The following is a 15,883-nucleotide window of genomic DNA, read 5'->3' as shown; positions in this document are numbered from 1 at the left end:
CTGGTATGACCACTCATTACCGCCACCCCACCTGGTATGACCACTCATTACCGCCACCCCACCCGGTATGACCACTCATAACCGACACCCCATCTGGTATACCTTTCATTACCGCTACTGCCACTGCACCTGGTATGACCGCTCATTACCGCCACCTCACCTGGTATGACCACTCATTACCGCCACCCCACCTGGTATGACCACTCATTACCGCCACCCCACCTGGTATGACCACTCATTACCGCCACCCCGTCTGGTATGACCACTCATTACCGCCACCTCGTCTGTTATGACCACTCATTAGCCCCACTCCCTGCCCCCATTTGACCTCTCATTAGTGCCACCCCATCTGGTATGACCAGGTATGACCTCTCATTAACACCATCCACCTCCCCTCCTTCCTCTTTTACCTCTGTCCCTCAATTACCCAGTCTCTCTTATCATCACAAAGGATTTAAAACATTTGTTTTCACTAGACCCAAGAGTTTTTGTCAATTGTCTCCAAATGTTGGTTAAGGTCACAGTTTGCTCTTCCTAAACATTTCTAAGCATTTGAACAGGACATTTTCATCCATAGTGCATTCTTCATAAATGGTATAGAACAAATAACCATTTCCCTCACCCTGCCTCTTCCATGTTGATTCTGCGGTTCTGAGGACTCAAGAGGGTTTTCCTCAGAGACCTCCTACCACAGAGCATGGATTATCCATGACAGCAAACGATGCCAGAGCAGAAGACTGTTGTAAAGCCGACTTCCAGAAAACAAAGCAAATCTCATTCTTCTGCCTTATTTTCTATTTTCATGTTCTTTATATGTGTTTAATTTATCATTTTGCGGATTACTCAAATAATACATGAATATAATCTTATTGTTAAAAAATTCAGATAATGAAGATTCTCTTTTACTCTACTACCCAGCCCTACCCAGCCCTTCAATGGGTGATACCCACCCATTGAAACTGATTCTAGAAGGAAAAGCCCCATAGGTTTAATTCTCTCTCTCTCTCTCTCTCTGTGTGTGTGTGTGTGTGTGTGTGTGTGTGTGTGTGAGTGTGTGTGTGTGTATGTTATGCATGATGGTGGTTATGGCTTGGATTTGTATGTCCCAGATGATTTTAGATTGTCCTAAGAAAGCTTGAAGCCTCTTTTAATCATTCTGCAATTTAAATCTTTTCTTTTATTGATGGAAAATCAATCGAAATTGTTATTTACATTTACACAATTTCTGTTTTATGTCAATTTCTGGTGCACTTGTGTGTGTCTGAATGTGACTGTGTGTGTGCACACATGTACCTATTACCATATTGTGCCTGACTATTTTAAATAATAGGGCAGTGAAATATTCAATCCTTTTTTTCTTTAGACATAGAGGCAGAAATTCAGCTTGGATGTTTGTTTACCACCCATCAAACATCCATCCATTTTTTTCATGGTTGCATAGCAGCAAGCTGCCAGTCAATTTTGGCAGTCACCATCCTTGTAGAGCAATATCTGCACTAGAACCTGAGTATCTTATTTTTTCCCTTTTTAGTTGCATTTAATTAGATGAAAAATGTAAATGCTGAATCTTTTTATGACAAGGCTGTAAATCAGCACACTAAAAACAAGAACTCTAACTTTAATCAAATGCTTAAGAGACTTAATGCCATTTGGTATTTGGTTCAGTTTTGGAGAAAAAGCACAGAAAGACCAGGCATTAATTGAAAGAAAGATATTGCCAAAGAGGATGTAATGATGGAGTTTTGACACCTTTTTGCCTGTCTCAGAATAGGAAGTTTCTCTGGCATTTTATTCTTTAACTTAAGACTTGTGCAGGTTTGATGTCTGGATTGTTTTTAGGAATGCGTGACAGCAATATAATATAATGACTAGTAGCATATTCTCTGGAGTCAGTCAGACACAGGTTGCTCCAACTCTTGGGCAAGTTCTTTATCTTCCTTGGGCATGGATTTATTCCTGATGCCTACCTCAGAGAATTGTTGTAAAGATTAAATGAGGTATACCTTCAGCACAGTGCCTAGCCTATGGTAAGGGTCCACAAATGTTAGCTGTCAGTGTTATTACCATTGTCTTCATCTTCATCATCATGACTATGGCATGTGTATGGAAAGGGGAAACTACCTAACCTGGTGCTTTACTTGTGTGTGGCTTCGATACAGCTCAAAACTTCTCTAACTAATGAGGCACAAGGGCCTATTGGGAAAAGGCTACCAGCTTTTGACTTGTTTTTCAAATAATGTATTTTTGCTTCTCATTTTATTTCTTCTACATATGTCCATATTTTTTTACCTTCCTCTTCACACTTGATTTTTAGCATTTCCTTTTTTCTCCCTAAATTTCATATGGAGAAAAAAAGGCAATGAGATGCTATTTTTGCAACAGTAGCAGAACCTGGGATATGCGTAGTCATGTTTATTTCTGCATCCAGAGATCACACACACCTAACTCAACCATGTAAAATATATTCAGAAGAAATTCAGCCAAATTAAAAGCATGATATAAACCTGCTTATGGAGTCAAAAGAAGAAAATGTTTTATATTGATTATGGTCAAAAGAGAGAAAATAAAGGTCTTTTAAAAAAAGAATTTATACCAGTTAATTTAAGCAAATCCGCATGGGCATGTCTGAATAGCCAATGATGCTGCACTTTTTCCCATAAGATTGATACTTTTAAATAATATCCAAAATGCTAGTTATTCTGTGGTTTTCTTAGAAGTTTTGCATATTGTGACTGATGGAATAAGAGGCTTCACATTTATTTACTCAAACAGAATAGATGCAACTGAAAGGATATGTATACACATAAGCGAGTAGTTTCTTTTCAAACTGGTCACTTAGGCAAATAATGGTGTCACTGACCAAGAGATACTCCAGCCTTTTGAATGGATCCTTAGCCATAACAAATATTGACTCTTTGAGGGTGAATTTGGTTTTTCAGAAATTTCCACTCAGAACCAACTCTTGTGAATGAGGTGAATAACAAATCTAAGTAATATTTTGGGTGCCAGTTGAGACGTTATATAAAACAATACAGTTGTTTCCCTGATCTGGGAAGTTTCTTATATGGACCATTTTCTTTTTTAACAGGTCTTTTTTAAATACTGAAAATGGGAACAGCCTTGCAATGACAGTTTAACCTCTAAAAGCAGTGCCTTTGAAGAGAAAATACTCAATTATATGTATACATCCTTTTCTGTTTAATACTCAGTTTTATATTTTTCTCAATGTACTTAATGTAAAATGTATCCTGTAAACAGTGAATACTTTATTCGGTTTAGGAATATGTTTTTATTGAGAATATTTAGTGAGAATAACTGAACACAATGTTCACCAGAGTTTGTTAGCATTTAATATTATTATTCAGCTTTCTCTATTTGAATTTTTTAATGAGTGAAGGTTTTTCAAAGTTAAGTATTTATATAATTCCCAATTAATAATTGGCAGATCCTACTTTGGAGCCACATGTCAAATACATGAAAGCTCACATAATGTGACAATTTTTACTCTAAGAGACTGCAGCAGTTCCCATCTCCCCTTAACCTATTGCCACCAACACCGTCGATTTGTTTTCCAGCGATGGCAAGCCGGCAGGTGGATATTGCAACTCAGGGCTGGTTCATTGGTCTAATGTGTGCTGTCGCTCTCCTTATCTTAATTTTGCTGATTGTTTGCTTCATCAGAAGAAACAAAGGTGGTAAATATCCAGGTAAGAAAGAAACATTAAAATTGCTTTGTAATGCTACATGATAATCCATTAAACTAAAAAGAAATCATGGGGTAATCATGTAGATTGTAATATCATGTCTTCCCAGAGCCATGAGTTTGGAATTTCTCTTCAAATGACTTTTGATCACATTTTATATAATGGCAGTTTAACATTGTCAACGATCGTAAGGCATTTGGAGGAGTAAATCAATGTGTTCTCTGAAAACATTATTGAGTTTACTCTTAGACTGCACATAGTTATGGATGCCTAAGTAACACCTAAAACCATTTGTCAAGAGGAGAGGTGGGGGGAAGGTGCGTAGAGAGTTTTTCAGAGGAAGTAATATATGAACTAAGTCTTGATAGTCTTGATATTGTGATGTGTAACATTGCTTTCCCTGTAAGGTTAATGGTTTATTCAATTTAGTGGGTCCATTAAATTTATATTTTCTTTACCTGACCATTTTCCCGTCAGTGACAAGAAAAAAAAATCTGTGAAAGAATAGACTTACAAAAACAATTTGCAACCATTAATATAGCTACTAAATAGATTGGTAAAGTAGGGGAAAATCTTAGAAACTTAAATATTATTTCTTTATCAAGTGAGAGACTAGTCAACTTTATGTATTAACAAATGTACATTCTATTGGGCTGCCTCAAAAATAACTAAAACACCAGAATGTATGCATGGCCACTATATATGATTTTACAACATCTACTTGTGTATAGAATTATTTTTCACTGCTGTATATATCTCAAAGAATACTCTTATGGACTTTGAATAAGAAAAAACAAGATCAGTAGATAATAATATCTTTTTGAAATTTTTAGTTAAAGAAAAGGAAGATGCCCATGCTGACCCTGAAATCCAGCCTATGAAGGAAGACGATGGGACGTTTGGAGAATACAGGTGAGCCCCTGCTTCTCTGCTCTTCATCTTCCCTGCCTACACCAACACAGTCCCAAGAATGGAACTTGGCCAGGACATGCTCTGCCTGGCATCTCATATTTTTCTCAAATGTAAGTTTAGGGATACTTCCATGTCTCAGTGTTTACATGTTCCTCATGGTCAAACATTTTCATTTTTCATTAAAAAAATAAATTTTTATTTTAGTCATGATTTTGGAGGTGGAATGTCTCCCACTTTGTCACATTTTCCATAGGCCCATGCTGTGCTGATCAATCTAGCAAAGCCAGTGTGTTACTATGAGCATTAAAACAACAGAGAAGACCCTCCAAAGCCTGCATTGTAAAGAAAACTATACTTGTCATTTTCTAAACACGCTGTAATAAAACCAATGTGAACAGACTTTCTCATCTAGAATTTGAAGCTAGTTTTCCTAAACAATACCTATACCCTTGCCCATTAATCATGAAATGGTGACTAGATTGTTTTAGAAGCTGTTAATTATTAAGAAATATCATAGCCCTCTGGGCAACATGTTACAGAACTTTGATAATACATTCTGGCTTGACTCCATCATTAAGGGAAAATGTTAATATAACCTATGTGCTAAATTTTTAAAAAATATTTTCTTTAAACAAAGATATATCTTTTCAATTGAAAGAAAAGATTATTTTACATTTGTTTAAAAACAAACAAAATATGTATTTATTAGAATAAAATGTGGGGATTTTGTTATTTTAAAAGTATGCCTTTTAAAAATACATTTTGTACCTTGTTTTTTTCTTTTTAGAAGCCTCTTGCTTATATAAAATCTCTTATATTATGCATTAGCCCATTTTGAGACATTGTTTGCAAGATGAAGAGGCTTTAGGTGAAATAAAATATTTCACTATTGTGATTACAAGGCAACATTTGTAGAGAAGATATTTATGTTAAGTTTTACTTGTCTCTAGAGCTCATTTTTGGTTTTTCCATGTCACTATCATGTCGGTGTCATAGAATATCATACTTTCATGTGACACAATGCTAAGGATGAAAAATAGAGAACTGATTGAGAAAAAGACATATATTTTCAATAAAATTGTTTTCATATCAATTTCCGTGCAGATACCTGTGTTTTTCCTTTATCTCAGCCCCTAAGTTTTTATATTTTGATCTCTTAAAGAGAGATAACTATGTTTTCAAAAAGTCCTCAGAATTTCTGTATCTCATGGTACAGAAAAATGCCTAGCTAGGCTTGTCTTGATGTCAGAATTTGGTTCTGGAGCTGAAAGTGTATAAAAACCTCATGCAGCATCCACACTCATTCACCCAAGAGGTTTTTGTAACAAATTGGAGCAGCCTACAGAAGCCCATAACCTAGGGCATCTGGATGACTAGAGCTTTGCTGAAATAATTCACCCTTATACATGTTTCTCCTATAAAGCAGGTAAGCTGACAATTACTAAATAACTTCTTATTTTTAGAGTTCTTGTGGCTATAATTCTCTACAGGATATGCAAACCACTCCCTTATTTATTGTGATGAAGCAAAGTCTTAACATGGCCTGGAAAAAACATGTATTTGCATGAATTGGAAATAAGCCATTGTTCTTCATACATTCTCCATGGTGATGGGTTCCTATTCTACATTATCATGTGTCAATGAATCTGGCAATGTACTGCTCACCATGTGGGGCTCAAACATCAACTTGCCATTATAGCGATGTGATCTGAGGTTATGATGTGAGGTCATGTGACTTTCCCAGAAAACTGCTGCCTACTCCATTAAAACTTGATTAAAATCAAGGTTGATATTTGGGTGATGGTATACTAGAAGCCCAAACCCCACCACTACACAATGTATCCACATAACAAACTTGCACATGAACCCTCATGGAACTATAAAAAAAAAATGGAGGTTGACTTTTATGAACAAGCTTGGAATTAAAAGACTGTTAGTTTTACTTTCAGCTCGGCCATTGCCTGTGATTCATAGTTCTGTGATTTGTATTTTCTTCTACAAGCCATCTTCTAACAACTTTAATATAATTTTCTGTCTGGAGCAGTACATAGCAAGTATTTGGTTACTGGCCTCATAATCACTGTGTTTACATCTATTTGGACATATTTCTTTGTCTTAGTGTTAATTTATATGTACTGTGTTGGTGAAGTGTTTTCAGATAGCTGTCTTTAGCTTAGTTAGGCCTTAGTTTCTCAGGAAAGAAAGACTTTTTGTTTGGGCTTATTGAGTGCAAACCCAATTGACAGGAAGACAGAAACACCTGTACACTTGTCATACGTGTAATGGTGTAAATTTGGGAGGTGCCAAGGGAAATAAGGTTCTGATGGGTGTCTTCAATTCGCAACATAACTCAATAATGTAATTTTTAAAATGAAACTAAAAGTTCATAAGGACAATCCCACAGCAAAATCACTTCCCCAAAATTCCAACCAGTTTTTTTACTTTGATTTACAAAGACAGGGCTTTGTCCTTTGATTTCCTGACACTACCTCAGAATGTTTTCCCTTTGGTTTATTTTTTATTTAAAGAAATCCAAAAATGTTTATTATCTTAGAGGCTGTGATTAATGAAAACAGTTCCAACTGCTTATTAACAGAATCTTTTATTTTTAATAATACATTTAAGTGTCATTCACTTCCTGAAATCACCAGGGTCCTGTCTCTACTTTGCACCTTCTGTAAGTTTTGAGCTCTGTATTATTTATGGATTCTCACTGTCTTTCATTCCAAAAGCAATTATTATGCCGATCAGATATACACAAAATAAGTGTAAATTAATTCCCATTTCTGATCTGCTGATTATCTAGTCTGAGGATGAAACCTTTTCTACATGACTGGCTCTGAGCCAGATGATATTTTATAGTGCAAAGAGGGATAGAACCTCACTGGTGGCCAAATGTGATTATATGCTATAACCCTGTGCCCTTACTCTGACACCCACCCCCAAGCAGTTACCCTCTGGTGGAAGCCTGCAGCTTTCTTTGTTTGTTTCTTTAATTATACAGACAGTAGGATCTGCATCCTTACTAGCATATAGAAAAATCAGAGAAACAATGCAACCAACAGTGTAAGTATTTTTTTATTCTTTAGATCCATTTTCCTTAAGACCAGAATAAACCTAGGTCATAAACCATATGCCCATGTTACTTGAACTCATAACTTACTACATAATAGGTGGCTCTTGCCACACGAATCTTGTCATTCATGTGAACATGGGCTTGTGGCAAGCATGCTAACCCATGCTTATAAGGCTTGAATGATACCAAGATGTGGCACATTTGTCATATAGATTAGAGTTATTTTGCTAACAAAACATGAACTGGTTTGTGAGCAGAATAATAATGGACTTTCAGAGAGTAGGTAGGAAAGAGTATTTGGGTCATGAATGTCACTAGAGGTGCAATGTGGTTTGGCCATGGGAGGGTGGTAACAACAGGATAATCAGACAGAATTATCAGAGATTTAACTGCTGTTGCCAAATTTTACTCAGTAGGATTTAATGGATGTGCACACTTCTGAACAAATTGTTGTTGAAAAACAATTTGAACTCCCTAAAAATTTATTCTTAGGGTAAGAGAAAGGAAAGGATATATTACAGTGCTTTGGCTGCCATCATGAAACTAAGAGGGAATGAAATTTATGTTCAAATTTTTCTTTAATTTCTAAAATACCCACTGTCTCCTCATTATTTTACAGTGAACTCATTCTGCCAGTATTTATTGAGTGCCTACTGTATGCCAGGCTTTGGGAATATTCAAACCAATAGGATATGGTTCCACACTGGGCATTTATAGCCTAGTGATGGGTGCAGGGAAGTAAAGGAACAATGACCAGAGTGTGAAAAGTGCTATAGAAGAGATATAACTAAGGTACCAAGAGAACAGGAGCAGGAAGCTGACGCCAGGTGAGCAGCATAGAAGGAGGGTGGCACAGAGAGTCTTCCCAGGGAAAGTCATGCAGTGTTAGCATTGTGATAGGAACATTTCTTTCCACTGCACAATGATCTTGATTCATGAATATAAGTATCAAGAATATACTGGATATTGTATCAATACTTATATACTGGATATGTTGTAGCTATATATATCTTATTTTGAAATCCATTCAACCTTTGATAGCCAGAACTAATAATTGATACCTGATACACACCACCTTAAACATTCTCATTAAAATGTGAATGAATTTTTACTTGTTTTATAAAGCTTTGACCACTACACCACTAAATATAAAAGAGAGAGACAGAGAGAGTCATATATATCTATATGACTTTTAAATCATCTTCTGTGACTTCTTAATTCATCTCATTTGGGAAACTCCCCTGCATATTTAAACTTGACATGGAAATTTCACTGAATACAATGACAAAAGCAGAATATTATTTACTATTTAGTTACAAAATTCATCTTGGAGTTGAAAAAGGCAAGCCCTAATACAGTGCGTCACACAGAGGCGTAACCACTTAACACATCTCGAAAGTTCTGTGTGTGTGTTACACAAGGTATTTCTTAGAAAAAACAAATCTGTCTGAAATAGGGGCCTGGAGTAGAGAGAAGAGGTTGATGGAGATGGACACTTAAACTTGTTGAACACAAACCATGTGCCAGCACTGTTCCTATGACTTATATAATTTTTTCTCATTTAGCCAGATTCTAATTATTACAGTAAGATATATCACAACACTTAACAAAGACTGGACTTAAAAAGATCTCGCTGCCTTTGAATGGCTTTTTCTGGAAAGACTGTTAGAGGAGGGAGGATCCCAGTTTCTTCTCTTCTTTCAAGCACGGCCTGTGTTGCTGTTCATTCTCTCCTCTGCCACAACCGTTAAGCTGGAATGAATGGATGCTTTGGGGGAGCCCCTTCTTCGCTGGTCATTAACTGTAACTGATATGATTTTGTATGTAAAAACCCAAATGAATCAAAAAGCAAATACTATAATGAGAGAGTTTAGTAATGTTGCTTGGCACAAAATTAACATAAAAGTCTACTATATTTCTGGCTACCAACCAGCAAGCAATTGGAAAATAAGATTTTAAAAATTATTCTTCTTACGATAGCATAAAAATATGATGTAGGAATAAAGCCAATGAAAATATCTTCCACCAGTTTCAATACCCTGTATTCCATTCCACTGGTCAATCTGTCTATCTCTGCACCAAAACTATATTGTCTTAATAACACAGGTTTTAATAAGTCTTGATACATGCTAGGTTCAGTTCTCTAACTTTACTTGTCTTTTTCAAGAGCCTTTTAAATATTCTTAGCCTTTTTCTTTTATTTGTACATCTTAGAATCAGCCTGCCAAGATCCATATAAAAACCTGCTGAGCTTTTACCAGAAATAAATTGCAGCTAAAGGGAAATATGGGGAAGGTTAACATATTTACTGTATTTGAGTCTCCCATCCATGGATGTGGAATATTCCTCCATTCATTCAGATCTTTAATAACTCTGAATAAAACTTTTATTTTCTTTGGAGGTCTTACACATAAGCTTGTTGGATTTGTCTTTATATGCTTCATATTTATGGTATTAGAAATGGAATAGTATTTTAATTTTATTTCCTAATTGCAAGAGCATAAGTAAAATTGACTGTTATGCTAATCTTGTATAAAGCAACATTATTAAACTCTCTTTTTATTCTAACATTTACCTATTGATTCTTCTGCTTTTCTACATACACAGTCTTATCAGTTATCAATAATGATAGCTTCCTTTCAACTATTTCTTTTTCTTATCAAATTGCTTAGGACTTTTAATGCAGTTTTGATTAGAAGTGGTGGCAGCAGCCATCATCATTATTATTTCTGATTTTAAACAAAGTTTTCAATGTTCACCATTAAGGATGATGTTTACTGTAGGTTTCTTATAGCTACCTTAATCAGGTTATTGAAGGATTCTATTCCTTCCTTCATGTTAAAAATAAATATGTTCCTAAGGTTAGGAATAAAAATACATTCTATTCCTAATGTTTTTATCATGAATGGGTGTCGAATTTTTTCATATACCTCTTTCTAAATTTGCTGAGATTATCATAGATATTTTTATTTTCTTCTGCTAAAATGATGAATTATATGAATTGATGTTTTAATGCTAAAATAAATCTGCATTCCTGGAATAAACCCAACCTGGATATGAAATATTATCTTTTTAGTAGATTGCTAAATTTGATTGGTCATAGTTTGTTTGGGGATTTTTCATCTATGTTCATGAATGAGATTAGCCTGTAATTTTACTTTGTTAAAGTGATCTTGTTGGTTTTAGATATCAGTGTTATACTAGCCTCATAAAATGATTAAAGGAGTAGTTCTCATGATATATTTAAACTTTAATATTCCCGGAACTGAACCATTGATTTTCCCCTCTCAACAGGCTTCACTCCATAGTAACAGCACTTCCAAGCTTCCTGTCGCTCAGACCAAAAATCCCGGCACCATCTTTTTCTCTGTTACTCCATATCTAATCCATCAGAAAATCCTGTTGGGTCTACCTGCAAAACATGTTCATAATCTGTGCATTTTATACCATCTCCAGTGTTCCACTGTGGTCCAAATCACAGTCATCTTCCTCCTGGATCGTTGTAATATTCTCCCCTGACTCTCTAGAGCAGAGGTCGGCCAACTAAATATTTTAGACTTCACAGGCCACATAGTCTCTGCTGCAACTCTGCAATTCTGCTATTGTAGTGCAAAAGCAGCCATAGACATTATGTAGTAAACGGGCATGGCCTAATTTACTAACCCCAGCCCTCTAAGGAAGGCTATTCTCAACACTGATAACAGAGTAGTGCTTTTAAAATGTAAGTCAGAGCATGTCACTTATTCTTTGAAAACCCTCCTAGGGCTTCCTATCTCAGAGATGAAGGCAGCATTGTTACAAAGTCCCACAGGCCCTGGTGTAGCCCTGCCACCCTGCTTACCTTAACTCCTACTTCTCTCTCTGTCTCTCTCTCTGTCTCTCTGTCTCTCTCTCTGTCTCTCTGTCTCTCTCTGCCTCTCTCTCTCTCTCCCCCCGCCCCCCCCGCCCCGTCTGTCTCAATTCAGCCACACCAAGCTCCTTAGTGTTCCTGGAACATGCCAGGCTTGCCCTCACCTTAAGGCATTTATACTGCTTGTTACTCCTGCAGGAACTGCTCTCCCTCCAGCTGTCCACTCTACTAAATCCACTCTTTTAAAGTTGTTGACCATATATCACTGCTTGATGAGGCCTTCCTGGACATCCTATTTAAATGCCAACTTTTCATCCCTTCTCCAACACCTTCTGTCATCTTTACTCAGCTCTCTACTTTGCATGGTGCTAATCATCCCCTGACATAAAATACACATAATTTGTATTATGTAGATTGTTAATTGTATTTTCCTCCCTAAAAATAAGGTCAGGGTTTTAGTCTATTTTGTTTGCTGCTATATTCCCAGTGCCTAGAACAGTCTGTCTTAGTGTAGGCACTCAATAAGCACTTATTGGATGAAGGGATGGGTGGATAGATGGCTAGACCAAAGAAATGATACAGATGGCAACTTCCAGTAGTGTATTCCTTGGGATGCTAGTCCTACAAAGCAGAATACGACTAACCATTGAATCCAGGTGGCAAAATTCTGCCTATTACTGAACTCTTCAGCTGAATTAACAGTCGCACCAGAACAGGGGCTATATTTCACAGGAAGTACTTAATAATTAAACCCCAGGGATGCTGTGTAAGCTATTTTCATAACAGATTAGGCACTCAATGCTTTGTCCTCTGAAATTCCCCCAAGCACAGCCCACCCCAAGATGATAGCTTTCCAGTTGTTTATTAGCAGTGGTGATATTATAGCTAATTCAGTTTGCAGCAAGTAATCGTGTATTACTGAAACAGGTTGTTTTCAATGGCATGTGCCACTGTTATATTATGCTAGCATTTTTTCTCAGTTTGGAGATTTTCTTCTTGGAGAAAAATTGAAATCCCTAGTAAAAGTTATTGTCAAAAGAGCCAGTATACTTATAGATCTTGAAATATTTGTATCTTGGCTAGAAAAGAAAAGTCACTGAAACAGAGGGAGCAGTAAAGACTTAGCACAAACTGCTAGATTAAATACTGCAGCCAGTGATACCTTTTGTATATTAAGGCTTTTCCATTTTTGCTAATACTGTATATATTTCCTATTTTACCTTGCATTTTTGTTTTTTGAAAGAAAACAAAATGTTGGATCCTATCATTGACTTTTTCTATTTTTTTTCCCAAATGTTACCTATTAACAAATAGGTCAATGTGCACAACTAGTTATTTGACCATATGGGTGAACAGTCTAAAACATAATGATTACTCTTTGACTTCAGAAATTGTGCTTAAGGGTTCAACAGAGAAATAAGCAAAAAAGAATAATAATGGAATCTTATAAAGTCATATTAAGGTACACTCCTCAGATTCCCATCCAACATGGTCAGGCTACATAACACACATAGGAGAAGGGAGCTGAGGGGTTAACATGAGCATAGGAAGGGTTTGCTATTACATGTTTGGAATCATTCACATTCTTTAGAATATATTGGCATGCCATTCATAGTACAAATGTAGTGCTTTTAAGTTAAAGTGTGTCTCTTTCCAGATTAATAAATATTTACTCATTAACTAAAATTCTTACCAAAAAAAAAATACTGTGTGCTATCAGTATAAGGATTTTGCTTTTCTTCTTAGGCTATTTTCATTTGTTTCTTCTGCATCCTTTTAATGGGATTTGTAGGTCTCTTGAAAGGTAAGGTTGAAGTTTACCAGTCTGGCCTGCATTGATAACAAAATTATTTGAAATGCAGGATTTTGCTTCTCCTTCTGTCTCAGAAAAAAAAAATCCATATTTCACACTTAACCAAAATCATGCTCCATTCACATCCAAGGAATCAGAGATAGTTTGCAGTTTAACATACTAACTTCTCTATTTGCCATAAGCTTTTGCCTTTTTGAATTCAAAATAGTGATGATTTTTCTACTTTTCTCAATTCTTTCTTATTTAATGCTTGTGATTATTTCTGGATTGCTTTCACTTCAGGAATCAGAATTTGTCATTGAAATTAACATGCACAATTGGGAGCCATCCACTCCACTGAGGACTTCATGATTCAACCATTTCTGCTCCTAATTTCCATTCCAACTCACCCTCGTCATTGGTCAGAGAAGCCCAGGACTCCAAACGCTTTCTCATAATTTGCATGTATGATCTTTAAAAACAGAAAATGTTACTAAATGCCAATCTTGACAAAAATGTTTTCTCTTTCTTCCAGTGACGCGGAAGACCACAAGCCTTTGAAAAAAGGAAGTCGAACTCCTTCAGACAGGACTGTGAAAAAAGAAGACAGTGATGACAGCCTAGTTGACTATGGAGAAGGGGTGAACGGTCAGTTCAATGAGGATGGCTCCTTTATTGGACAATACAGTGGTAAGAAGGAGAAAGAGCCGGCTGAAGGAAACGAAAGCTCAGAGGCACCTTCTCCTGTCAATGCCATGAATTCCTTTGTTTAATTTTTAAGCTCTTTGCCAATATTCCGTTTCTCTAGAATGTTTATCCTAAGCACTTGTTCGTCAGCCCTCTCATACTATGAACATATGGGTAGAGAGTGTGTTTTCTGCTGTATGTTAATATTATGAGAATAGTTAAAGCAAAAACATAACTCAGTCAAATGATATGTTAATGTGAACTGGAATGCAAAGTGCATACTTTTTCATTCAAAATGGGTATTCTTGATTTCCTCAGAACTGAGAAAAAATAATGCAACATCACCAACAGATCCTGTTATTTCCTCTTCAGGATACAACTCAATATGATGCATGAAAAATGCTCCACATTTAAAGGACATACACGTGTATGTTATGAAAACATGGTTTGATACTTTGTTTATACTATCCTCAGCTGAACCCCTAAATATGAATTCCGTTTTCATTGTCAAGAGTGTTACTGTAGTATTCTCTAGGACTTCAATGTCTTTGTGGACATTGTTGTGAAACTGGTAACTCTATGTCTAGCTGTCGTTAGTCTTTTTGGGAGACTGTTAGGAACAGTATGTACAGTATATACTTGCTAAATGAGTTCATTATGACAGTCGCATTGCTGATGCTTACTGAGAACTATTACCTGCTCTTGGCTCCTGTTACTCCGTAGGCTTCTTAATCTTCCAGGCATTACAGCAGCACAGTATTCTACTTTGTACATCATTTCTGTGTTCCGTTGTTTTTAGGCATAAACAATGTGTATTGCAATGCATTTCGGCATCTGTGCCATACTGAAAGAATCAAAAACAAGTCATTCAAATTAAATTTCAAACATTACTCCAGAGAACACAGGGCAAGACACATATAGTGCCTTCAGACATTAAGCATTCCATAACATACTGCATTCTGTATTAGCTGCTCCAGTCCATTCTGAGTCCTAGATTACTGTCATTGTCAAAAAGCAACTTTTAAAAAGCAGAGTTCATGAAAACTGCAATGCTGGGAAAAGAAGGAAACATGAAAATAAAAATAATGAGACAGCTTATTTGAAATAGCATTTCCTCATAAGCATAAAAAGAAAAGCTTTGTCACCAACTGAAGCACGTAATGATTTTATGGTCCTTTATGGCTTCTGCTACATTCAGTAAGAAAGGTGTCTACATGCTAGAAAATTAATTTTAAAAATTAAGTTATTCCATCACCAAATATATTACTGTTGGCATACAATAGCATGTAATATATTACTGTTGGCATACAATAGCATGCCAACAGTAATATATTATTCTCCAAGACTTTACCTATCTGAGTTCAAAACTCTGCAGCATTAAGCAATGTGTATGCAAATTGCTACAGACACATTTCAGAGTCTAAGAAATCTGACAAGTGCTTAAAAGGCCAGTGGTCCAAGGGATTACATCTGCAGTTTAAAAAGTAAATATATCTTCTATCATATTCATAAACAATATCTATCAAATGGGTTGCCTCCAAGTATGAAAATCTATAACAACCTATGGTTGAAGGAATGCTCGGTTTCATTTGCCAATAAATTGGTTTCTCATAACTTGCATCAAGTTTAATTTTAAGTAAAGCTTTTTATATGTAGATATTTTGTTGAATTTGTAAATACACTTAAAGTGTAGATGCTATATGCTTATAGGTGTTACATACAAATAAAACTGCAGTGATTATGTTGTACTGTATAAGAAGTAAGCTAATTAATGCAGTGAATGGGATTGGAAAGCATCTACTTAAATACCTGTTGGGTTCCCCTCTCCCCCTGCCTTTTTTGCTGTGAAACTGAAATAGTGA

At 36.0% G+C, this 15,883-nt stretch overlaps 1 protein-coding gene across 50 annotated transcripts in view; it reads left to right on the top strand.

The window, feature by feature from the left end:
• NRCAM (neuronal cell adhesion molecule) overlaps nt 1–15,121 on the top strand; it is a 315,528-nt gene extending 300,407 nt beyond the window's left edge. For 27 of the 50 annotated variants that reach the window (XM_037745118.1, XM_037745117.1, XM_017546845.2 and 24 more), the window contains 4 exons: nt 3,576–3,707; nt 4,538–4,616; nt 13,335–13,346; nt 13,870–15,121. In XM_037745118.1, the coding sequence (XP_037601046.1) occupies nt 3,576–3,707; nt 4,538–4,616; nt 13,335–13,346; nt 13,870–14,107 (461 nt within the window). In that variant the 3' untranslated portion in view covers nt 14,108–15,121. Of the gene's footprint in view, nt 1–3,575; nt 3,708–4,537; nt 4,617–7,620; nt 7,683–13,334; nt 13,347–13,869 lie in introns of those variants that run through there. The other 23 variants (XM_017546864.2, XM_037745137.1, XM_037745125.1 and 20 more) reach the window with 2 other exon arrangements.
• The last annotated feature ends 762 nt before the right edge of the window (nt 15,122–15,883 follow it).

The sequence above is a fragment of the Cebus imitator genome, unplaced genomic scaffold, assembly GCF_001604975.1.
Source record: "Cebus imitator isolate Cc_AM_T3 unplaced genomic scaffold, Cebus_imitator-1.0 Scaffold192, whole genome shotgun sequence".
NCBI lineage: Eukaryota > Metazoa > Chordata > Mammalia > Primates > Cebidae > Cebus > Cebus imitator.
This window is presented reverse-complemented; position numbering and strand designations above follow the sequence as displayed.